The sequence below is a fragment of the Pagrus major genome, chromosome 22, assembly GCF_040436345.1.
Source record: "Pagrus major chromosome 22, Pma_NU_1.0".
NCBI classification, from domain to species: Eukaryota; Metazoa; Chordata; class Actinopteri; order Spariformes; family Sparidae; genus Pagrus; species Pagrus major.
This window is the reverse complement of record NC_133236.1, coordinates 11,259,793-11,287,015: the sequence shown is the minus strand read 5'-3', so window position 1 is coordinate 11,287,015 and position 27,223 is coordinate 11,259,793. Positions and strand designations below refer to the sequence as shown.

Sequence of the window (27,223 nt, the reverse complement as noted above, 5' to 3'; positions counted from 1 at the left end):
CCGATCCACCGGAGAGCTGCGATCACACTAAGAATGAGCTCATCCATATTTAGTCATCTTAATATTAATTATTTAAATCTATATGTCATCACTCCTGGAGGCAATGTGACTAAACTTGAACAGCTAAACATATAGGAGCAGACATTTACGTGCTACACGTCTCCACAAAGTCTGCCTTCAGGGAAGCTTCGCTGTTGTGCCTTCAATGAAACATAATGAATCGAGCAGAGCTGGATCTACTTATTTAATCTTTGAATTTTCAACGTTATTTATCATCATGAGCTAAATCAAGGCGGGACCTGAGGCTAAAATCCATGCTGTTTATTTACAGTAGCCAAGGAGACTTTTATATTTATACTGTTGTAATATTAATACTTAAAATGTATGTTATCTGTCATTGTTTTGTCTCTGTAGCTTATGTGTTGGCAAAATTCATGATAAAACTAGTTGTTTGGTCTATAAAATGTCAGAAATTGGTGAAAAATGTCAGTTAGTGTTTCCTAAAGCTCAAGATGATGTCCTCAAATGTCTTCTTTTTGTCCCTAAAGCGGAGATATTCAGTTTACTGTCATAGAGGAGTAAATAAAGCAGAAAGTATTCATATTTAAGAAGCAGGAATCAGAGAGTTTTATCCTTATTTTCTCAAAAAATAATGAGGAATCCAAGGTCGATACAGTTTGTGATTAATGTAATAGTATTCAATTATCAATCGTCGCAGCTCTATCCAAATACTGGTCATTATTTTCTGTCATTAAATGAACAAATTTGGAGGATGTGACTAATGGAGCCCTTCCTGCTTGCTTCAGTACAAGAGTAAGATCAGCGATGAGATGGACCTGAAGAGGCGGATCCAGTCTCTGGAGGAGTCCATGGAGCTCCACGAGAGGATGAAGAGGCAGGCGCTGGCCGAGTTCGAGAGCTACCGCCAGAGGGTTGAGGACATGCAGCTTTGCACTGAGGCTCAGGTAGACAGTTTGTGTGTCAGTGAATTTATGAATGTGTGTGTGTGTGTGTGTGAGCTGTGCCCGGCATGATGTCACAGCTGCAGGTAATCAGTACTAATGTCTGTTTCTGTCCCCTGCTGTGAGGCTGAGAGTCTCTCTTGTTGGTCAGCTCTCTTGTCGGTCAGCATTACTGCACTCTGTGTTTGTCTGAACCTTTGTCTTGCTGTGTAGCAGTAGCAGTAATATCAGGGCTTCTTTAGTTTCACTTATTATTTCTTGTCTTGTATCCAGATGAGAATTAACACACCTTCATTTTCACGTCGGCAAATTTATGCTTCTCCATCAGCCAGACAACAGATGGGTCATTCCATACCAACACACCAAGGGCATCCCAGTTTATGTCATTCATTCTCTTGAAAAAATGCACATAATGAACACTAGCATGTGGTTGAAACCCACACAGATCACTCAGTGACTGCACTCTGTAACGAAACAGAGAAAACATATCATTTCAGTGTAATTTCACCGTTATCGCAGTGTGGAGATCCTGAGTGTCTGTTTCCGACCATTTTCCGCTTAGGGTGGGAAGCTCAGATCTCTTACAGCTCTGTTCCAGGATGTCATATAAATGCAGGAAATCTGTGTCTAGAGGGACATCTTGTCATACTCCAAGATAAAACAACATATTTGACAACCATTTAGCTTCTGTTAGACAGCAGCTAACATTAGCATTCAACCACTTCCCACAATGTGAACTTTGAAAGTTCACATTGTGGGCATTTATTTAAGCCTGGAAGTGAAAAATACTGGATGTAATCAAATGGTAATGTTAGCTAGGAAGTGGTTGAATGCTATCATTAGCTCATTTGTTATCAAATATGTTGTTTTTCCACAAAATATGGCTCGATGTCCCTCTAGACTTTCACTATCCATCATCTTTTCAGTTGAAATGACAACAATATATGAGATTCTTTACGTTTAGAGCTACAAATTGCAACCTGGAATGCACTCTCAACGTGACATCAGTGGAAAATGGCCGCTGTGTCAGTATGGTCTATACGGTATATTGTAAAGACAGATGCAATTACACCTTTTAAACATCTTGCTAGAACTTTTGTCGCTATTTATACTCTTTGACTAGAGGGAAGCTTCCAGAAAAGACACTACAGAGCGGTAACTACAGCATCATACTAACCAGACTGCTGTATTTGATGGAATGAGAACGGGCTGACCTGACTGACTGAAGCAATCTCACAAGAGGAAAATGCTACTTCAGTGCTACATGATGTTGTTTTCCGTTATATATGGATATGACTTATAAGCTGTTTACTGTTCTCATTTCTGCTTGGTGTGTTTGCTGGTTTTCAGTGCTAATTTAGAGCAGCCAGAAGGTCAAATTCCCCTGAGTCAGTAAAGCACCAGCTGGCTCAAAGCTTTTTAAAAAGTTTACCCGTGGTGCAAGAAACCTACAAACCCATAAATCAATCTTCCTGTCCGCTCAGTCTTTCCTCCCTGTGGTTCTTTGGCAGCACACGCAGCGAGTGGTGTCCATGTCGAGGGAGGTGGAGGAGATGCGACGGTCCTTCGAGGAGAAGCTGCGCACGTTCAGCTCGGCCCAGAACCAGTTCGAGCAGGAGAAGAAGGTGGCTTTGGAGGAGCTGAAGGCCCAGCACAGACAGGAGGTCCAGGAGCTCCTCCGCAGCCACCAGAGTCAGAACGCAAACTACAGTAAAGACCAGGAGAAACTGGGACAGCTTCATAAAGCCGAGGTAACACACTAACAACTGCGAAAGTGGAGCAGCTCCTGAAAGCCGAAGCAACAAACTGAATCACTGAAGGGAGAAAGTGGGACAGCAGTGATTATTATGTTATTAACTGTTTGTGTACGAGCCAGCGAATTAACCTTCTACATCTACTCTACTGAGCACAGCAGCTCAAACATCTTTTATATGGAACGTCTCTGCCATTAAACCAGCGGGGTGTGAGGAAACTCTATACACATTATAAGTAGTTTTATCTCTGAACACTGAATTACTCAGCCTGCGTTCTGATCGCCTCGTAGTTCCCTGAGAAGTGGACTGCACAGGGTACTCAGCCATGTTAAGATATATTCCAAACCGTAGGCAGTGTTGTAAAAGTAGCCAAAAGTGAAAGTCACCATGTGAACAGTGCTTGAGTTAGAGTCTTAAACTATCTGATATTAAATGTACTTCAATATCAAAAGTAATTTTCTGACAATAAATGTAAAAATAAAAGTAACACAAAAAAAAGTAAGAAAGAAAAGTAAAAATACATATTTTCCATGTACAGTATGTTTAGGCCTACTCTTTACTATGGATTATATACTACTACCAATTATCATGTCTGATATTATTAGCATTTTTCCAGTTATCTGAATCTTATTTTTTTAATCCCATGACGATGATATAAATTAATTTAAAAATGCACTTCTTCTGCTCAGATGCAACATCCAATCTGCAAAGTAATTAATAGCTAAAGTTATCAAATACATGTAGAGAGTAGAAAGTACAATATTTGCCTCCGAAATGTAGTGAAATCAAAGTATAAAGTAGCAGAAAATGGAGCTTCTCAATCGGAATTCGACAAGCAAGATTACCCATCAGTAAATATAGCTCACATTCCCATTATTGGTGATATTTGATTGTAGTTACCTTTAAAACAACAGGGCTCAAATAATCTATGAAACAAATAGTCTAATATCTCAATGGAAACCAGATACTGTTGGCCTACATTCCCTTGTTTTACCTTAGAAGTGTTAGTTTGACAATAGTGACAACAACAGGGTGTAAGAAACCTGTCATTCATTTCATGCACTATTCATGATTATCAAAGACGGTATAATATAAATATAAAATGATAATAATCTGAAAATAATTTGTTTAATATTAATCTCTTCAGGAAATAATCTTGTAAATGAATCACTCACTTTTGGTTAAAGGGGCTCTGTGTAACTTCTGAGTTGTGCTGGATGCCGGTCGTTAGTTATGTTAGCAGACTCAGTTTCTAAACTAACGTCAGCTACTGTTGCTCTCTGTTAGCAGAGTGGAGAGAGGCACTGATACGAGACACTGGAGAATGTGCATGAAGTGACATCTTTCAGACTGTCGTGACTGAGTCCTTCAAAGAAATACACAGTCAAGCAGCATTAAACTACTTCCACATGTCATCCACAGGCTCGTATAGGCAACAGGGAGCGACGGGGAAGGTCTTATTTTTCATGTCATGTGACAGTCAGCTCACATATGGCCAATTAAAAAATAATTAATACATGTAAATTTCTAATAAATGTTACATAGAGCTCAATTAAACATATATATTAAATATTTTATTTGAGAAGTGTAAAATTTTCACAGTAGCAGCAACAGGTATCCAAGGTATTTACGTTTCCAGGGTAACACACAAAGGAAGCGATGTCTGCTTTGGTGAGGTTGCACAGTGTTCTGAGTGGAGACATTTTGTTGAGTTCCCTGTAACCGACATTCACTGAACAGGCAGTAGGGAGGACTGTTTACGCACACTGTGAAACAGAACACACCTTAAGACAGCCTCTCTGTTTTTTGATCGCTCTAAACGCTCCCAAACATGAGCCGTCCTTCTCATGCTGTGCTTATGTGTCGCAGGTGGATTCTCTGACGGAGCGGGTGGAGGAGCTGAAACAGGACAAGAAGAGGCTGGTGGAGGAGTACGAGGCCAAACTTAGCAAGGTACAGTACTGTAGATACAATGGAGGATATGAGGCTGTAGTGACATCTGTGCAATGGACTAAACAGGGATAGTTTATAAAGTCAAATTAATTTTTGTGTAAACTTCATAGATGCATGATGGTGCAGTCTGACCTGCACAGAATCAGATGATTAACTTTAGCAAATGTGCATCTTTTTGTGCAAATGTAATTTTTAATTGAGGGGAAATTAACTATTTACTTTTTCTTTGTAACTTGTGCCTCAAACCTCCTGCTTCACATTATGTTCCTGTTTTTTAATCCTTAAACCCTAAAAATCACGGAAATTCTTCTGGAGATCTGTTTTTAGATTTTGTCGAATAAAAAATTTTAATTTTAAAACTGATAATATCATTTAAGGAGTATAGTCGTGTAGTGTAATGTATAGTCATGTAAGGCAGAAGCCATTCTTTCTGGGAACCAACCAGAAAAAACAAAACAACAATGAATTAGCAAGAATTATACTGTGAATGACAACACAGAAGTACCCACATTATATCTACGATCAGTAAAACATTAATAATCATCATTATTTACTTGACTTATTTTAATATTTCAATAATGAAACAAAGTGAAACACAGTTTCTGCACAGTCTTCTTGGGTAAGTAATGGTTAAAAAGCACGAAAATTACATTTGTTGGCGCTATAATCTTGACCTTGCTGAAAGTGCAGAGCGAAGGCAGAATGGCACAGTTTAAGTACTGCATTTAGAGGCTATTAATTTCAATAAAAGCTGTCCTCACTGACAGTGAACACTGTCAGCCAATTCATCTTGGCTTCAGCTTTTACTTGCTTTCATTATCTTTGCACAGGATTGCATTTTGATGAGAAAGCTCCTCAAATCATCCAAAATAGAGAAGAAAAAACAGGGAAAAGTTCGTATAAATAGTCAGTATGTATTCTTCCATTAATCTGTCTGGATGATTGACACACCAGTCTGTCTGTCTGCAGGCTCAGGCCTTTTATGAGCGCGAGCTGGAGGCCATGAAGAGAACTCAGCAGCTGACTGCCGACAACCTGTTGGCATGGAAACGCACCGAGGCCGAGCTGCGGCGGGAATTTCAGACTCAGGAGGCGGCGCTCCAGAAAACCCTCGGCAAACTGAGGGCCGAGCTGGCCAGGGTGTCAGATGAAGCCCGGGAGAACCGGGAGAAGTCCTACAAGCTTCAGTCGTCACTCAATGCCTCTGAGGGCAACGTGAAGGTGAGTCTGAACCCAGAACAGCTGATTCAAACACATCTACATCATGATTCTACTATAACTGGACAGTGTCAGAGAAATAGTGTCAGAACACACTGTAATTTAATCTAATAAAATCCATGATTGGCCATTTTCTGATGTAGTTTTTACGGACAGCCCACAAAATTTGTCCTCTGTAACAGACGATGAAATGGGTGTGTAAAATAAAATGGGTTTATGGGATTAAATGAGATAAAATGGGAAACAATTTACATGGATCGTCAGGTGTTGGTAATTCACAGATTTAATCACAAAAAGTAGATGTTCAACAAGATGTCTGAGTCAGAGTTTTTTTCTGATATTAAAAACTGTTCAGACATTTAATCACTGTCGTTCAAAGATCTCAACATATGGTGAGAACAGAAAATGGCACTTTGAGTATGTTTTGACAGCTTTTTGAGTTGAAAACATAAAAGTCAAACATATCCAACCAGTTATCCATCACTTTTTTCTGGTGTATAATTATATGCATCATAATGACAAACAAAACAGTTGTCAACAGAATTTTTAACTAGCCACGACAGCATCCGTTAGTAATGTTTTCACCTTGTGAGTCTGTGTGAATGTTTGTCTGTGTCATCGTGGTAAAATGTGGTCCAGGAGACACCTATTGTAACAGGAACCGACACAGAAGCAATACTGAGTATTTTGTCAGGTGTTTATACGTCTGTCTGTCTGTCTGTCTGTCTGTGGACAGATTTTGTCATCACAAGACAATCACAAGTGCAAGATAGTGTCACAAAACTTTAAAAGGGCGTAGCTGAGATCAAAATAAAGGTTGTGGTCCGATCCATAAGTACTGAGAACTCGTGATGATGTAGTAAATACTGAGTAGTCATGGGTCAGAACGTTAACATGTTGACGGGCGTGATGACTGGTGTCTCATCACAACACGATCTCTATTTAATATCTAAAAATGTTAATTAATCAAGTAGCTGCAGTAGATCAATACTGGATAACTTCAAAGTTCCCTGGGGAGTTTTTGACAGCTAGCGGCGTTATGGAGCCATATTTTTACCAGCTGTTTTTCTAGTGTGAACATGTACAAGCACACGGATGACAAGATACACATTACACCCACCAGTTTCACTTTTTTTCCGCTGACTAAAAGGTGGTGGTAATAACATGCAAAGAAACACGTGAAGAACACATGAAAACATTGACATGAAGAATGCATAAAATATATAACAATAAAAAATATTGCAAATGATTTATGAGAAGGAGATACGCTCAGTATGTTTGTTTGACCTCACGGATACACACTGTACGTTTCGGTTAGAAACACAAAATATGAAATTCACTTCTGTTTGTTTATAAGAAAACTTCACAAGGCCTTCAAGACCTTTAAGGTGGAGCTTAATTTCAGGTTTTTCAGATTTTAAGTCGGTCTTGTGTGCCACAGCCTGCCTGCATATTGAATCTAAATCAGAGTTGCCCAAAATAGAAACTTGATGGTGTCTAGTTTTGATTGGCATCGAGTATTTTTTTCAGCAGCCATTTAAGTGTGGAATCTTTTCCCCTCACTCTACCTTTCTGTGCACTTTGTGAAGGGCAAACATAGAAATGCTGTGTTCGTCTCCTTTTTGAAACTCTGCTTCCTGAGCTCTGTGAGGAGAAGACTCACATGATTATCACCACCGTTGAAAATAAAGTTGACATGTGCTCCAGGGGAATTGGTTAAGTAGGTCTATTTTGTTGTTATGGTATGCTCTGAAGTTTGTGGGAAATTATCACTGATTGCACAGAAGACAGTGAGGGGTCCCCCCCCCTCTACTCTGTGTTACTGAGAATATGAACAAGGTCAGCAGTGGTTGGTGTGCCTGGAGTTAATAATTTCATTAGTTATCAAAGCAATTAAGTGTAACCCAGATAAAGAAACAACAACAGAGAGACAGAGCAGAGAGCTGGAAACCAACTCTACTTGACAGCTCCTCTAGATTTAGTACAAGATTTAAGAAAAACAGATATGAGAGAGTAGAAACAGTTTGATCCTGCTCTTTTACAGTCTTCATACAGTACATAGCTGATGTGTTTGATGTATTGTTTCTCAGGTAATATCACAATTATCTCTACCCCAGTCTATGAGCACATCCCTTAATCGTCCTGCTCCTGCTGTGAGTTCATTGTCGAGAGATAATAGATTTTAAATTAACCTTAACAAGCTCACAGCACATGTTTTAATCTTTGGTTTGATAATCACAATACACATATCTCATTATTCCTCTTGCCTAAAGTTAGAGATCGCTTGGTTTCCGTAGCATTCTTCTCAAGTGCGGAGACATTTTTAGACTGTCTTCGCTAAATTCCTTTTCAGAGTGGAAAATTAAAACGTTGCACCGAATCAAAATGTTCCCCAGTCTGAGGAAGACATAATTACTGCACCACGGGTAGAAATAGTAGCATCAAATAGAACACTTGTGCTTGGTGTCAGGATGCTCCTTGCTTCAGTGTTCTCCGTCGTCCTCCTTCAGCTCGTGATTTAGGAGGCAAATCACCATAGAAATGCAAGCAAATGATGGCTTGGAGTAACTGAGACAGACGTAATTAATGGCTGACTCTTCACAAGCGTCCGTCGGAATGTGCACGCCAAAAATTACAAATCATCCCCCAAGTGAAATACTCCACTGAAGCTATGTTAAATTGCCGCTGTCACTAAATACTTCACTCTCAGGTATCTGGACTGGTTGTTGGAAGCTTTTAGTGAGATAAAACAATAAATCATTGAGTTTCCGAGGCCTTTCATATTTAAATGGCAGTGCAGAATTCAGCCAGGTCCAATAAGGATGATTGACAGAACTGAGGCTCAGTGTGTGAGAGCATCTGTGTGTTGGTTTTTTGTAGTGTTTAAATATGAGTAGTGGTGAATCAGAGATGATGACTAAATGTCTGCAATAATTGGATTCTTCTTTTAGCCCAAATAAATCATCACAGATATGATTAATCAAATTATTAAACTATTATTTTATGTATATAACTATAGGGGTTGTACACTGTACTAGTGGGGAACCCTACAGAGAGATCATGCACATCTTTTGCTGGAAATCATTTCAAATAAATGCACTTTTTCATACCTGCGAGGATAACGTTTACTAAGAACCTCAGAACATGTTTTTGAAGAATAAGGTCTTCAGTGGGAAATGGTCTTGTAGTAATGCTTATTGAAGATGTCAGGATTGAACATATATACCAACTTTTCCTAAAATCTTGTTCTTTAAAACCCAAATATGTCCTGACATAGCATACGATATCATACATATTCCATTACTGGTTTAACCGTGCCGAGTGGTGCTGCGCTGTACCCGAGATGGACATCTCCTGAGCGGGACCAAACTGCGCCCAACCTGCCTCCAGGTGCGGACCCAACATTTCCTGTTTTCAGGGCGTCACAATAAACGCTCAAAAGTTGGGGGGGGGGGGGGGGGGGGGGGGGTTATGTGTCAAAGGACATCTACATGAATGCCAGGACACATCAACAGGGCCAACCTTGACGCTGACCTTGACCTTAATTTAGTTTTAACTTCAACACTAAAATCAATAAAAACAAGTCTTAATTCTCAAACTGCCCTTTGAAGAGCAGAGGAACGGACAAAATGTCCTTGTGTATGAAAAAATATGTCACCTTTGAGGCTTAAAAAACCTGAATTGGTCCTGACAGAGATGTAAAAGATGGACGAAGCACACACACACTCACACATACACACACTCTCCCTTTACAGATCTCTCATTTAACCTCCAGGTCACATAGAACAACTACCTGCCATGGGCTCATCAGGGAAATCAGCACACACACCCAACAGTCTAACACACACACACATACACACACATCACATCTAATTTGTGTGTGACTCCTCTGTGGTTATTATCAGTCTGAGGTTTCTTTGTCTTAGCCGTAGCGGCAGTAATTAAGTTTGAGGCAGCCTGCTTGATGGGATTGAAAGATGTGAAATTGCCTCTCATGAGTTCTTACCGAGTGCTAAATCACACAGCAACTGTACTGCCTGACCGTGTGTCTGTGCGTGTCTGTGTGTGTGTGTTTGTGTGTGTGTGTGTGCACGTCAAATCCCTCCCTGAAGTCTCCTTCTTATTAATTGAGCAGCAGTCAGGATTTACATTCCTGATCTTCAGTATTAGTAATATGCCACCAATATGCTTTGTTCTGTAAGTTTGACAAACTAGCTGGGGTGAGCCAAGATACACAAAGAAAAACTTGTGCAAGTACAACAAAATTGTAACATGAACATATACCAGTTGTTAAATTTTTCATTCAAGAGCAGTAGGATGTTTCCTTCATCCCTTTGGCTCTATATTTTCATTTGTATGTCTCAAGCTCACAACAGTTTTTTGCTCCAGACCAAGAACTGCATTTTTATTCTACCTCCGTTCATCATCCTGTCAAAGTCTCAAAGTTGCTTCAAATATCGATGTATTGATCCACATAATGCATTTTGTGTCATAAGAATGATCAATCAGAATGCATTTACGGTATTAGATGTCTGACGGTCAGATAGGAAATCTCATGACAGAATACAAAACTATGAACTTGCAGCAGCTGCATAACCGATAAATAACTGGTACATCAGTAGAAAATTATAAAGTGCGACAAACATTGACTTCATTCCCATCAAACCACGTCACTAACTTTTCTAAATTCATAGAGGTCACAATTAAAAACCAAGAATATGAATACTAGAGTCGACTGATATATCGGTTAGCCAATATTGGCCTACGACAGATATATCATATCGGTATATTTGCTGTTTGATATGCTCCAATATGAAACCTTGTTTTTTGTGAGCTCATAAGTCAGAAAAAGATGCTTGGGGTAATTTGTAATTATTTAATTCCCAGGGAAGTTTGTTGTTTTAGTGCAGTGATATGTGTTAAACTGTAAAATATCCTTCCTGCGTTACATAAATCGATATTGGACTTTTTCACTCGCTATAGCGGTATAGGCATCAGCCTGAAAAATCGAGTATCCGTCGAGCTCTAATGAGTAGAGTAGTTTGCAAAAAGCATCATACCCAAAAAATAACACATGCAACTATTTAGTAAACCTCTTTTCCCACTTAAACCTGAAGTTAGCAGACTTTGCTTATTTACTGAGGGTGTCATGATTTCAATTCTAAATTGAACATTGATTGAAATAAAGTTTCAATTTTGATAATCTTAATCAAAAAGCTGCATCAGCTGCACTTCCAGACACATACCCTGTGTGCATGAAGAAGATCAACTAACTGGGAACCAGAGGAAACTCAGACAGCGTTGAAGATGTTGAGTTTCATTTTCAGAGATCCTTTATTGATTTTTCTGGGAGGAGGGTTGCTCTGCACAGATTTGAGAAAACTGTATTTCTAGCTTTTCTTGTTTTATTGTTGAATCACTAAAGGGTGGTAGTTTCTGTTGGACACTGGAATCTTTATTTTTATTGAATATTATTTGAACTTGTTTAACCCTAACCTACAAAAAGCCACCAGGATAAAGTCAAGCTGTTGTTGTAAAATACCTATATCTTTAGAGAGAAGAATTTAAAAATGTAAGTGACAGTGCAAGTCTAAAAAGAATTGTTTAAATCTAAAATCAAATCGATACATGTGTATCATGAATTGTGCACCCTTGTTATCTACACATCCAGCAATCACAAACCAACATTATACATTTAGAGTTATTTGTTTTGGACTCATGGTGAACGCAAGTCCAATATTCACATTCCTTTTAGCTCAGTTTTAAATATCCGGCTCTTTGGAGGCTCAACGCTTCACTATGTTCACCAGCTAATTAGTAACCGTGTTTGCTTTTTTATTTGTTGCTGACCAGGTAATGTTTTCAGAGCTTTTTCTCAGAAAAATCAATTGCCTGCTGAAACCCAAAGTAATGCTGTGAGAGTGAACAGAGCCGGACAGCTCAACACTGAGCCAAAACTCACAAAATAGCTCCAAAAAGCCAAGGGGTTGATTTGTTCTCTTCTAGGTAATGTTTCTCATGGAAGTCAGGTATGGCTGCTAACAGAGTTTTCTGTGTTGATTTGATTCCCCTCCAGGACTTAACCAAGCAGCTGGAGGAGGTGACCCAGAACTCAGAGATTGTGGAGATCCGTCAGAAGGAGGCTGAGTGTGAACTCGAGGCGGCCAGAGACCGAGTTCAGCAGCAAGCAACTGAAATACTGCTCAAAGCCAGTAAGACCTCTTCTCTTCTCTTCTCTTCTCTTCTCTTCTCTTCTCTTCTCTTCTCTTCTCTTCTCTTCTCTTCTCTTCTCCTCTCCTCTCCTCTCCTCTCTTCACAACGCACCTCCTGGCCTTGTCATGCAATCACATCAAACATATCCACTTACAGATTCGCTCATCATGTCTGCAGCATCATGGCCTCTAACACTTTAATGGCCTTATGCTGTACAGTATATCCTGGCTAATGTTATTCCCAGTCCCTCAGAGGCAGAGGGAACCCATCTCACATCAGTTATGCCCAGTTTAAGGTGTGCGTTTGTGTGCACTCCTGTCGCATGTTAGAATCTGATGTCATCTCTCGTGATGTCTCTCAGTCAATACTTTGTGAAGCAACATCGCATGAACATGACTTTGAAACGTGTGAGAAATGGCAGCAAGTCGATGCTGAATTACGCTCGGCCCATTAGCTCCTATGAGCTCCTCGTGTCCGATGAGAATGTTATATCAGTTTCCACTGGAGCTGCTCACATGTGAGGGAAACAAATCAAATCCAGCGGGTAGATCCAGCTATGACAGTCACATTCAGCTCCTCATTTAATTAAACTGTGAGGTTGTTTTTGGTTGCTGTGCTCGGTTGGTTGTTTGGAAATGTTGGTGGTAAACAAACCAACTGCTCAGTCAGATTATACAGTATAAACACTTTTATTTGGAGGTAAAACTGAAAGTTAGTGCACCCGTAACTTGGGAAATTATCCTGCATTGCTCAGACAGTGGTGGATTTTGGCTAACAATTCTTTTATTTGATTGTTTTCTCTTGCAAATAAATTGGTCCAACCTGGGCACTCCAACCCATCAGACACCCTCAGATTTGAACTTGATGAGCACACTAATTGATAGAAACTATGGCCCAAACCCACAAAAGATCCAAGTTGTAATAAACTGTAATGTATCCTTTAACAGCAACAAGTCAGAATCACCACCAACATCTCAGATTTTTTCAGTGATTCATGTAGATTTGGTGAAGTGACCATTAAAGGTTCACTTTGTAGTTTTGGGGGAGATTGACTAAATAAACTGAATAAACAAACTGACCTTAAAGGACAACACTATTTCATACTTATTGACTTTGTTTATATGTGGCGGACCCTGCCACCTTTCTAGCTTTAAACAGTGTTCTGGGGACCTTATTTGCCTCTGAGAATAGCTTGTTTATTCAGTTGTGGAAAACATTGAATATTTCTAAGTTTGTATTATTACCTCATTAATATTGTAAATATTGAGAATTTCATCTCAGTATTTGATCTGAATTTCTTCTGCAAAACTCCTTTAACTGTTGTTTCCGCCAGCTGAAGAGATCAATCAGTCAGACTACACAGTGAGCTACAGTTACGGTAATACACAAAATAACAACTCCTACACTAGCCCTAACCCTGAAAAACGTCTAGCTTCTCATAGCAACCATTACAACAGCTTCCATGTCACCTGGAAATAAACAGTGTCAGGAGAGCTACGTACTTACAATAGAAATTGAACAACAAAGCCACCCAAGGGAGAAATCTAGTTTGGTTTACTCAAGCTATTTAGAAAAGTACTTTAAACTACTTTTTTGTTGTGCGGTCAGCGGTCAGTTTTCACCGCGAGCACAGGAGCTTTTGACCACTAACCTAGCTGGTTAGCATGTTTACTTCAGTAGATATCTCTGCAACACAATACATACAGTAGACATCACAATGTCATTTCTTCACATTCTGTCGACCATTTTTAATTATTTATTTTTTTACCTAAAATATTTTGCACCTCTGAATGAAATTTTAGAAAAAATCATTCCTTTGCTTTCATGGCCAAATAATGTTTGTAATTTCAGTAGTTAACTCCTCCTCCTACTTGAATCACGATGCAAATCTGAATGTACTTAATACTTACTGTATTTCGCTCCAGCAAAATGTAGTTAAACTACTAATTTAATTATTTGTTGTTCACTACTCTCCAACATTGGAAATGACATGCTCAGAATGGATATGTCACTACTGATTCGTTAGATTTAAACAAATGAATGTGGCTCAAAACAAACAAACTACTTCGATGACAAAATTGATTGAAAATACAGGACGAAGTTGCTGACACCAGTTTACTTTTGTTTGTTGCATAGACAAGAAACCTCCAAGAATGACAAATGCAGATGGCATCACTCTCTACTATTTGCACTCCTCTCACGTCTGTCTGCCCCGCTGTCCCCCGTCATAGGTCAGATAAGCAGCCTGCAGGCCACCCAGATGACCCAGGAAGCAGCCATCAGGGACCTGGACAACGAGCGGAACCGACTGAAGGACAAAGTGCTGAGGATGGAGGAAGAGAGGGAGGCTCTGCAGAGCCAGTGTCAGGCTCTGGACGAAAGACAGAAACAACAGCTTCAGTCCTTGGAGAAGGTGTGTGTTTGTGCATGTCTGAGTGTGTGTGTGTGGTTGCGTGTGTCGGTGGTATGATTTGTATTCACTTCAGACCAGAATAACACTGTTATGAATAACCAATAAGCCATCAGGATGCTGTGACTCAAGTTTTTGGTGGAGTTTTTCATCCTTCAAATACAGTTAGTAAAAAATTTTGCGCTCGTATGTTGAAGAATAGGACCTTGCATATAAAAACCGTCCATTTAAACCACCAAGAAATCTCAACGCAAACACATTTAAGGATTTTAGAACATTGGTCCTCCTGCTTACAATGAATGTCCATGCCTCCATGCCCGTTATTTCATAGTGCAAGCTCCTTGCATTTTTGACATCAAGATTTCAGAGTCAGAGAAACTTGATTGTCACATTAAGGTCTCCCTGACCAAGGCTTCATGCGCTTGTTTTAAGGTCTGAAGGCATTTTAATTGTTTAAAAAGTGAGTGCCTGAGAGTGTACATGAGCCTGGGGAGGAGCGCAGGAACACGGGTAGGAAACAAAACACTGGGAATACAGGACACAAGAGGATTTAACTACAAAATGAAACAGACAATAACTAACCAAAAACCAAAATCATGACAACCAATAGCCAGATGCTGGTAAAATATGCAAGTGGCAGGTGGATTTGCTCAGCTCAACAGCTAAAAGATGGTTACAATGGTAATCTACTGAGTGGCTGGTAGAATGTGAACAATCACTAGCCATACGACCAGTGGACAAAAAAGCATTTTGCATCCTGTCCCCTATCCAAAGCGCACCTCCGACATACTCAATTTGAATCCAGGAAGCACCCCTAGCCTTTCATATTTTGATTCTTACCTTAGTTTTGAGAAGATGTAGGAAGTTTGTCTCCCTTGAGCTCCACTTCTTCCATGTCATCAGGCCCCGTTTTTACTGAAAGTCCTCAGTAATCCCCAAAATCCAGCCATTTGGAGAGAAAAGGCCAAAAGTGAAAGCCAGTTTGTTGGGTGCTATGAAGCAATTCTAATACGTATTTGCCCCAAAGTGAGAGGAAAACTGTTTCCTTCAATTCTATTTTTTTATTTATCTAGTTTTGTAACACTGACATTTCCTGTGACTTTATAGAGACAGTAATCCCCCCCCTATACTCTTGTGAGGTTTATGTTTTCCCCAAGGCCAGTCTTTGTAAATGTTAAAGGACTGTTTGACTTGAATTATTGATATATTTCTTTATAGAGAAAACAACATGCACAGAGCTGTACAGAATGCATAAAGACTCCCACTGTCTATCTATACCTTTCTGAATCACAGTCAGTGATTCTATTGCAGAATCGTTTCCACAGATTAGGAAGAAAATGAATCGTTTGCATGCAGCAACGCTTTAAACACCTTATGAGCAACCTATAATCAGCAAACTGTTGAAAGGGTCAAACCTGTCGATCACTGCATTCTGCAGAAAATAAAGCTAGCTGCTCCTCTCTTTAAAAACCAAGAAGCTTAAAGGTCAGGTGATTTAAGGAACAGTGTAGTCAGCAGACCAACCACAGCCGACGGTAAATGTCAAGTGTTGCTGCTTCATGTGTGTTTTCCCATCCTTTTATCTCTGACATTTGTGCAGTGTAATCCTCTGGGAGCTGGGAGAGTTCTCCCACTGAGCGAGGCTGCTGTGAATATGAATGTCCTCCTTGGGATAATGGAGGATCTCGCGCCACATAAACTATACGGCAGCAGCACCTTCCCCTCAGTGCTCAACTGATTTGTGCTCAAAATGGATTAATCACAGTAATCTGTGACCGTTAATGAACGTGCTGTGGCTGGTTTTGTAACCAACAATCGTTACATTTATGAAACAAATCTGGCGATATTCGTAGCAGAATGTGGTTTCCAGCCTCTTTGCATTAGTGATTTTTGGATCAATTGTGTTTAAATTAGCAACATTTGCAAACTGGGAGAGAGAAAACAGTTCAGATGATGTTAGTTATCTGACTTAATTAAAAAAAAGTTGTCGAAAAGTCATTACATTAATGGGTGGCGTGGCTTTCTTTTCTCTTCTCCTTTATTACCACTATATTTTCCTCATTAAGGTTTTGTTTTGTTTGGAGCCTTTTATTCCCTCTTGTCCTCTCCCAGCAAAAGAAGTAAGTGCAACACAGAGATACCTAAGATGGCTGCCAAACTCTGAACTATTAATTGACAGCTCATTTGACCAGTTATGAGCTTATATGCCTGTCATGTGGCCTGCAACAGCCAAGGAGCGATTTGATAGACAGGAGATCCACTCTTTGTTCCATACACTACCAATTTTCCAAATAAACCACGCAGTCAGTGTAAGTAAGGAAATAAATAACTATAATGAGTTTAATACTCTTGTTACTCTCAGGCAGGGGTATTATCAGGTCCCAAAATGGCATTTGCGCCTGGATATTTAATTAGAAAAACATGTGTTAAGTGTGCATTTTCAGCGACATGGTGATTATTTGAACTTGGACCATGTAAGACTACATGATGTGGACCCATTGTGTTTCCGAGCTAACAGGAGCAGCAACAGGTCATCTGCAGGCTTATTTTTGTTTTAAAGAATTTAGGTGAGAAAAATAGATCATTGAAAGTGTTCAACTCTTATAGATCAACGACAGAAGCACTTACATAACGTCTGATCAGACGATCAGAATGATCAGAGGGTAACCTTTGAAAAAAGCCCAGAACCATGCCTGTACTCCAAATGGTTCAACAACAGCTTTGAATTAAATTTGGGCTAGACTGGACTGGGTGTTTTAAGATAATTTGACATACATTTCCAGGAATGATAAGAGAAAAAGTGGAGAAGTCATTACATTAATGGGAGGCTTGGTTTTCTCTTCTCTCTGATTACCACCGTCTTTCCCTCATTTATGTTTTGTTTTCTTTGGAGCTTTTTTTTCCCCCTCTTGTACTCCTTTCTCAGCAAAAGGAGAAATTAACCTCCCGGGATGTTTTCATGCCCCGTCGTTCATGTCACGCTGTGGAGATGTTTTTTCCCCCTCGGGTTTGTTTGTCCATACGATAACGCAGCGGTCTCACTCAGTTTGACCCGTTTGATGGACGTTTCTTGGTACATTTCCAAAACAGCCCTTGGTTTGGAGCAATTAGTGCACACTAATATGATTGCATCCCTGGTGGGAAATTAAAGTTTTTTTCATGTCGTTGCCAATGTCTGATATACAGTATCTCTTAATCTGGCAGATACTGGCTAATTTTAAAATGACTGTTAAAGGCTAAAGAGATTATATATTTTACATGTTTTACAACAGTGTGTTGGCAATGATGGAACTCCTGCATCCTTATAATTCAAGCAGCTGAACGTGTTGATGTCTCAATGATTGGATTTTTAATGTTCCATTTCGGGATGCAGCTGTAAAGAAATGCAGCATCTGTTTAGATTTAGAAATTGAGAAAGGAAGGGTTTCACGTACAAGATTTAGCAGACCGTGCCAGAGATCTACTCCAATATTAGTGATACGAGTATAGTTTAATGGATCGCTATTGGCTAAAACAGCTGATCAAAATCTGAGCCTTTATTTAATGTGTTTTGTCCACCTCAGGCGGACTCTGCAGTGCAGCATTTTACTTCATATGAGAATGAAAATTAGCCTGTGTGAAAGCGAAAAATGTTTGGTTGCACAGGTGATTAACTTCCAGGTTGACAAAACTGGATAAGCTGAGATCTTCAAGAGCTTCAGACTTTTAGCTGCCGCTGACCATCACTTTCACAGTTTGAGATGACGCCGGTTCAGGCTCAGAGTAACTTGATAACTGGATGAAACAAAACATGGCCGATGTTTGGTTGAAATGTTCTCTATAAGCTGGTTTACTCAGCCAAGAATTGTTTTTGTTGCCAAGTAAAAGGTATAACACTGTGCCACAGGAGTCACATTCTTTTAGATAAACTTTCTTTCATATCACATAAATAATTAATTGATTAATTACACTTTGGGATTGTAGGTCGGGTTGGTCGCCTCCCAAAGCTTCAGTATTTGACAGGTTGGAAATGAAACTCAAAAATCAACTTTCTTACAAAGTTGACCTTTAAAGTTGATCAACTTAATAGTTTGAACCAGGACCTTCAATATTTGGATCAAGTAGTTTGTGCAAAATAAAGAGTGGCAAATTTAGAAGGCTACCCATGTTGATTAAATATGTGTTTGACATATTGAGATAACATTTGGGTAAATTAGGATTAGACTCAGTAATGGTAAAAACCCAATGTTAAGGGACTTTGATCGGGATCTGGGCCAAAAATACTTGGTACATCTATTGCATTGAGTCCAATTATTCATTATTTGTGGGCTTCTACTAGTGCAGCATTAAACGTATCAGTCTGTACTGATACAAAGCAAAGAGTTGCATCTTTATGCACAAACAATACATTGTTTTTTTTGTCAGCAGAATACCGGAAGTGTTAAACAGAGAAATTGTGAAAAAAAAAAAAAATCTTCTAAAATCTAACTGATTTTAAATCTCATCTCATTAGAAGTCAGATAATCTTGGTATATAATTCAACAGGAAAGGTTTCACACAGAGAACATTTACTTTACTGTGCCTAATGCCAGCCCAAGTAATGGATATTGCTGCTCCCATGTGGCTTTTCTGGCAAAGTTTGGCTCATTAAAATTTTGTCAAACCGATGCAATGAAGAAACAGCTGGTCCCCTGATTAAACCCAAAGCAAATGTGCGACAGATAATTTTTTTTCCCCATTTCCCAGGAAAATCACTGTTCTGACCCTCAGCATTGATTCATACTGTACCAGACTTCCAATGACAAACCCAGTGCACTGTTGCTCAGTACAGAGGGCATCTGTTCCTGCCTGTCTGCCTGTTACACAATATACGGAGCTCAGTAAAAAGTTGAATCTGCAGGACTTCACTGTGTCTCCTCGGTGCCCTCTAAGCCACATCCTTTGGCTGTTATCCATTACCATATTTTACCACTTTCCTCTATTATCCCTTCAGTTTAAAATCTATGAGACAGCTCTCGTCTAATTCAACTGCCACTTCTCATACTGATCCACAAACCAATCATGGATAAATCACTAATCATACAACTGTAGAAAGGTTCAGCAGACCTGTCAAGCTTTGATATTTCTGAGTAGAATAGAGTGTTGCAGGAATGAGTCCTAAAATCTCGACTGGATCTTTGACTGGGTTTTCAGTTAGATGTCTGATGCCCGCATGTGAATTATAAAAGTTTAAGTGTTTAACAGAAAGGGGGTCGCTAACTATTGGCTAAATGCGACTACACAAGTTGTTGCCGTACATTAAACGTCATCACAGCAAACACAGAGACTCATTTACTCGTCTTTACAGGCGGACTTAAGCTTAGACGTTAACATTAGCATTTTCAAAAATCATAAAAGTGCTGTTCATCTGAGAAGACGACCTTGCTGAACAAATGTTAAAGTGTCATTAATTTGTGTTTCCCACAGAGCTTACTTTCTACAATAATCAAAAAATCAATTGTCGAGGAAACCAGGGCGATGCTAACTGCTGGGTTAGCCTACAGAAGTACTTCATCCCTCTTCTCATCATTCACTTTTTTGGTAACAGAAGCTGCCGACATTAGCATGCATGGCTAACTAGCTTTCCACCGACAGTGACATTGCATTAATTCCGAGAGTTAGCATTTTGCTAGCCAATTACATTATTTTGTTGAATTATAGATTACGTTCTAAAAAGCACCATCCATGACCAACACATTCACTTTGTGGAAGTCGAGATGCTAGGCTACTATTTCAGAGTTTAAGCTAATCTTAACTGCTCTGTCCTGCTTTTTAATGAGTTTCAGAAAATTACCGCTTCAACAACTCCTGCCAGAAAAGCTACCAGAGATAGCATTACATTTGCCAAACACATTTGTTAGTTGTCGTCATATCTTATAAAACAGTAAAACGAAAGTCTAACCTTAGTGTTGCTTGTTCGAGTAGTCTTTGTCATTTTACTAGTTACCATCAAGAGCATTTTAAAGACTCAAAAGCCTCCAAGTTGTCAGAACTCAGCTGAAAACATGAAAAAAGTTGTGTTGTGCAACCGCTAAAATCTGCGAGCAACAAAACTGACAATTATAAAAACAAGACGTTTGCTGTTGGTTCTTTGTTTTTAAAATCAGAGAGCCGTTGTTTGAAAGATAACAGAGAAGTGCTGCTGTTATCAGCTTGACAGGCGTTGCAAGACTTATTAAAAGGGCTGCGGTTCAGCGAAAGGTCAGTTTACAGCCTCTGTCACTCCTGACAATGAAGATAACATCTGACAAACAGCAGCATGACTCCGTCTAGAATCACACTGATGCTAGGGTTATGATGCAGACTGATTATAGGCTTTATAGATTCATAATCATTAACCTCATTATTGATAATCCCAAATGGAGTTTGCTGCAGTATCTTCTGTTTTCAGCTTGTTGGGTTTTGGTGCTTTCTGAATAACAAATGTGAGGTGAGAAAGATGAAAATAGAGAGAGAATTTCAGAAACAGAATGCAAGATTGATTCCTTGGCTGTCACTTAGTAAACACTGGCAATATGGCTGAATAATACAGCATATGGTGTGAATGTCAGCCCGAGCTCCCTGTGTGTGTTTGTATCGTCTATCACAACACTCACCTTTGTGCATTTTTAAAATGTGTGTGCTTGCACATCTATCTTGTTTGTCCATCAGACCCTGCGTGAGGAGAAGTCATCCCACGAGAAGGATATGAGCAACATGCGAGCTCGATCCGAAGAGGAGGCCAGCCAGATGAAGGAGAGCCAGGCTCGAGCTCTGGAGGAAGTCGCCAAGAAGCACAGACTGACCCTGGAGAACGCTCTCACCAACGCCGAGCTCGACAAGAACCGCCTGCTGGCTGTGAGTACACACACATACGCACTCATCTCTTCATGGACTCCAAGGTGAGACCAGTTCAAAAGGCTGACGTTGGCCCTTTGTGGATAATCCTATCATGAAAAGTCAGTGTCCATCGCTAATGTAATGGAAGCTCCCTCTGACCACAGCTGCACACACATGCAGTCATAAATAAGTGTTCCTACTTTGATGAACACAAAAGGACAAGTGGAAGCGTATAGACAGCAATATGTCCGACAGAGGGTGCATCAGATGGTGAGTTTGCAGGGAAAAATTATGAAAATCCATGAGATTACTTTTCAGATTGCTGCACGTTGTATAATCAGTGTTTTTTGCCCAAAGCTGGAGGAAAATGAACAGCTGTATGTTTTAATTGATCCTGCATCATTGAGCTCAGGGCTCATCTCAAACAGTAAACATGGTGTCCTTGGGAAGCTTGTTTTCCCCAGTTCAGTGGAAATGTCACTCTTTTTATGGAGACCAGAGGTAAAACAGTACAATATTTAGTATTGCCTCTGGTAGTACATTTAGTACAATAGTAGTTAATCCATTAGTTAGAACTAGCTGAGCTAAAAACAAATCTACCCGATATGTTTTAAATTGGTCAAAGTATGTGGCTACAGTGCAAGATTTCTTGACAACATTCAAATGGATGTTAAACCACCTTTTTGAGATTGTCTTTTGTTTTTTGATAAGTAAATAAACTTGTCTACAGATTAAAAAATCATAAATATGTGAAATAAAAGTGTGTCACCACTATGTTTGCATCTCAAACATAAAAAATCCACTGGTTCTTTTCTTAAACATACTAAACATCGTTGGTATTGTGCAACTTTGTGCTTTTACTTATATATTTGCTTTTGTACTGCTCCACATTTATCTCATTGTTGCAGTCATTAGTTACTTTACAGCTAAAAAGAAATGCATCATATTGTGCTCAGTTTGCAAAACACTGGTATAGATTTAAGTAACCAACAGTATATAAGTAGTTACTGTCAGCTTCAACTTGACCAGCTGCAACTTTTTTAACATCTCTGCATGTACTCTTGTGCATTTTACTGGTAATACGTACACATTTTTATGTTTTTTAGTTGTCAGTCTTATTCACAGTATCTCAGGGAAGCCTGGAGGGAATTTGTTTAAATTTGGCACAAATGTCCACTTCGACTCAAGGATGAACTGACTAGAATTTGGTGGTCAAAGGTCACTGTTACCTCACAAAACATTTTCCCAAAATGTCTAAAGGTCAGCGTTATGCGACATCATAATGTTCTGCCAAAACACTTTTCAACACCATAACTTTCTAACTGGCATAACGGAGGCATACAACCACAACGCAGCAGTTCTAGTTTCTTCTTAATTTTTGTATTGTTACCTTTTTTGTTAATGACATGAACCTTGACATATTAGAACATTTTATATTCAGCAATTAGTTGCCTATTTAGACATCCAACAAACGAAGAGCAACATTAGCTTTCATTTAGATCTGGCAACTGTAAGTCCAATGTTCACTCAACTTTTAGTTCTGTTTTCGGTCTCCTTTCACATTACTTATAGTCATTTGATCTTTTTTTAATGTAAAAATATTGAGTCAAGGATCTCTAAAGAATCACTTTTTCATTATTGGATGGATACAAGTAGTAACAGATTTATTCACTCCTTTACAGCTTCACTATTTCCTCTACCGCTTCTGCTCGGAATCCAACACTCCCCCACTGCAACTCTTTGAGCTGTTAAGAAAAGCTGATATTAACTAATATAAAATTGCATGAGATTCAGGAGTGACTCAGTGAAAAAACAAGCTGCCAGCTCTCTCAGTCTGTCTGCGTTCTGGATTTACTTCCTGCCAAATAATTTGGACCTGTCGCACCACTTCAGTCTGTCGATGTTGTAAAGTATCTGCTAATGAATGAGGGGTGATTATGAATGACAGACAGCCCGTGGTTTGTGCATATGTTAGTCCGATCAACAACATACCACAGATCACAGCTGCGATGGAAGAGTACTGACGCTCGTGTACACTAAACACGGGATATAAAGGAAACTTGTACCCCACAGTGCTCTTCTGTCTGCTGGTGCTTCTCATGAAGTTGTTTGGAGAGGAGGCAGCAGTACTCATTTACTTCCCCTCAGACACTTTGTGAGCTTATTGAGGGATTTCAACAGTCACAAGCCTGCCTCTCTAACCTCTCTACTGACTCCACATTGTTCACTGACTGAACCATCTGTTACAGTATAAGAGCTGGAAAGAAGCTATCAGCTCTCTTTGCCTTGAGAATTGTAGATTTGTCTCGCGAAGGTCTAAATATTGTCAACTGTTAATAATAAATAGTTTTTTGAAGAATGTACTGCATTTTGAGTTGGGCATTCAATTAATTTGGCATTGAAATACAGGTGGTATGAAAACTGAACAGTAATCTAAGGATCCTTTTTCTCCTGTCTGCTAAAACAGCCTTCCTTCCGATGTTTTCAGTCGGTAGCCTTGACTTTAGAAGTTGATTTTTCTCTGCTGTGAAGAAGAAGCTTGTTATGAATTTGAGCAGAAATATCGGCTAAAGGAATCTTTATTTAGGGTGTAACAATACATAGTGACAACAGGAACAAAGAAACAATAAATCACAATAAATCTTTTCATTTAATTTCAACAGGCAGTTTAAGTTACAGTTTGTTCCGCTTAATGGTTGATTCAGCCTGAAGAGACTGTTTAGCAGCAAACAGTGAACATACACTCTCGCATATAGGTCATATTTGAATACAGGGCTATTATAAATCAAATGTAAATGTGATGTTAATGATAATTGCCTCAGTAATGTCTTTGGCCCCGTCTGCTTTAACATCTAGAGGCCGCTTAAAACAGCAGGGATAAGTCGTTGGATTCACCAGAATAAATGTTGGCAGAGTACATTCCTGCAAAAGCGCAGACGAGTTGTGTTGCTTTGGGTTCAGTTTTCTATTTTCCTCTTGTCACAACACTGTGCTAATGGTCTGGTTAGGTTTAGGTACATAACCACTTGGTTAGGGTTAGAAAAATATCACGTTTTGGTTGACACAGATAATGCTGGAACATGTCCAGACGTCTTGTTAAAAACACCCTGTTCTGCTGCCACAAACAAGGCAGGAGATGTCCCAAGGTCTTGTCACAAATATCAGGTTGTAATTGTCACAAACGCAGCTGGAAATTGTCCTGAGATGTCCTTAAAAATATCCACCGGTTTCACACCTACAAATGCCAAAAAGCAGACTTGAACTCCTCCACCATCCTCTCCACCTCCCAACAGGAAAGTCAGGTCATAAACACGTAATGTAAAAGTGACATGTCAATATGGTACGTAGCCTATGACAATTTTGAACATATCAGTGGTTTGCAGAAACATTAACTGCCAACATTTTATCCTGGCAACTGGGCTGCATCTGGGTGATGCCGTTTAATATGGCGTCAGCGTGTTCGACCTGTTTCCCCTCATGTACAACCATCAAACATCGCCGTCCTCGTCAACTCCACCACTCACTCTCAGACATTCTCAGAAACATCATCTTGTTGCTGCTGTTTACAATCAACCTGACCCAAATTTAAAAAATGCCTTTATGTGTATATATGTTCCATGTTTGTGTAGCATGAAGGAGTTTAAAGACTTTCATTTTGTGCAACCCCGTGTTGTATAATGACAAATAGATGACCTTGGACCTTGAACCTTATGACTGTTGCAGGTGGAGAAGAATACATGAACCATTACACCACTAGTTCTTATAACAGCGGAGGGGAAACTGGGCAAATCCATCAATGAAAAGGCTTTTCACTGCTATCATTACAGAGAGTCATACTGTTAATTTACTATAGAGAATAGCTAATGTCAATTTTTCATGCTGTAAACATAGAGGTGAGAGGAATGAGGCAGGGCTTCTTTAAGAGAGTTAGAACTGTGTTTGAAGTAGGAACTCTTTAAGTTTATTTCCACTAAACTAGAAGGGACGACGGGTTGAAGACAGAACTTAGAAAGTTATGGTGTCACCACCCTGAGAATGATGGCTTCCACTTTGTTTAGTGCAGAAACGGTTCACATTTTTCAGCAGGTGCTTGGATTTAATGGCCGCACTGACAGGATCCATTACACTTAAAATGACCCTCAGGGTTATGGCAACTTTTATAGAGGACATCATATGGAAGCAAGTTGAGCTCAAGTTATTTTGTGGTTTATTTGCCTTCCAGCTGTATCAGCCAATCTTGCATTTCCTGTTCGATATCTGAATGTGCTTATTAAATCTGTAGCAACAGGGCTTTAAGTTAATCTTTTTTTACCTTTACGGCACAAAGAGCAATATTATCTGAAACACACAGGCTGCTGCCGTTACAAATACTGATCAGCTGTTCACTGCAGGACAGAAATGAGTCGCTGATGCTGGTAGCAGTTGGACTCTTGATGGCTTTAGCTGCACAGTAGGTGACAGAGAAACAAGATGGAGACAGAAAACAAAATCAGGAAGGCTTGTTTTTATTTTCATGACTGGAATGGCATGTCTGCATGTACTGATATCATTTCAATGGGAGCAAAAGTAGCACCAATTTTAAAGGTGTGGCTCAAAAGCAGTCCTTTAACATACTAAATAAAGGTGTGGGATTTATACTCTGCACAGGGTTACATAAAAAAGCACACATTAATATTGAAGTCTAAAATGAATACAACATCACACGTAGGCATGACAAGTAACAGGAGCTGAAATAGCTAGAAAAAAGCTGAAGTTTTTTTAGGTTTTCTACAGACAAACGCACATCAAACGTCGTTATAACAGTGACTAAGAAGCTGGCAAACTCAAAGGAGGAAATACAGCCCACTGACGTGGGAGCACATTTATATTTATCACTGATAAATGTCAACTAGGACACCTCCGAGCTCACATAACCCGTACCGGGTGAAATGTGAGCAACCTGGATGGTTACGTTACAAAAGAGATCCAATAAAAGACAAAGTGAATAAATTCTCAATGAAAACAAAGTTTGGAGATGCGACGGCTGACGGGAGCCACATGTGGACGCTCCACGCTGCCTGATGATGAGTCACACAGGTGATAAGAGTGGCTTGATGTGCTTTTTTTGGCCGACGCTCAAACTGCTACTCCTCCTGTTCACACTCAAACACAAACAGCTGTCTTAACGTGCCAGTGTGTCAATCTAATTAGATTAACACGCTACATACACATGTGAGGGAGTGTGAACATAAACGATTGTGTTCCAGATCAGAGATTTGTGCTGAAACTTTTCTCTACATATTTTCTCATCTGTCACCTTAAATGATAACAAGGTGACTGTGTGATTCATTATATTAAGCACCACAATCTGCAAAATAAATCAGGACATTAAGGTTGGGAAAAGGTGTGGAGTTTTGACATTTAGATGGGTGCACGACCCTTCGATTTAAATTCATAGTCGTGACATTTACTGCACATAAAACTGCAAGTGGAGAGCATAAAAAGAGTAAAGTAATCAAAATTAGGACAAAATGATGTGATGGTGAAAGAGATGGATGTGAGTGCTGGCTGAGGGATGTGACTCTGGCGGCAAGCAGTACGGTGTGTGTGTGTGTGTGTGTGTGTGTGTGTGTGTGTGTGTGTGTGTGTGTGTGTGTGTGTGTGTGTGTGTGTGTGTGTGTGTGTACTCGTGTGTTTCTAAAACTTCCATCATAAATATTTCACTGCTACTTACTTAGCACAGAGTGTGGCGACCCTAACAGGACTTAAGCTCATACATACAGTATACACCCACTTCTTGGATGGCGCTTTTACACTGCGTGTCTACTGCATATTCTATGGTATATATTTTTACTCCATTACTTTTTTAGCTCTTGGTAGGAACATGAGAGTTTTCA

The 27,223-nt window shown here is 39.5% G+C and overlaps 1 protein-coding gene across 1 annotated transcript in view; it reads left to right on the top strand.

Annotated features, from left to right (window-relative positions):
• Positions 1–872: 872 nt before the first annotated feature.
• Positions 873–27,223, top strand: part of fam184ab (family with sequence similarity 184 member Ab) — a 94,387-nt gene continuing 68,036 nt past the window's right edge. The window contains exons 1-7 of the mRNA XM_073493225.1: positions 873–965; positions 2,474–2,713; positions 4,586–4,669; positions 5,639–5,890; positions 11,964–12,099; positions 14,332–14,513; positions 21,180–21,365. Coding sequence (XP_073349326.1) covers positions 888–965; positions 2,474–2,713; positions 4,586–4,669; positions 5,639–5,890; positions 11,964–12,099; positions 14,332–14,513; positions 21,180–21,365 — 1,158 coding nt within the window. The 5' untranslated portion in view covers positions 873–887. The remainder of the gene's footprint in view (positions 966–2,473; positions 2,714–4,585; positions 4,670–5,638; positions 5,891–11,963; positions 12,100–14,331; positions 14,514–21,179; positions 21,366–27,223) is intronic.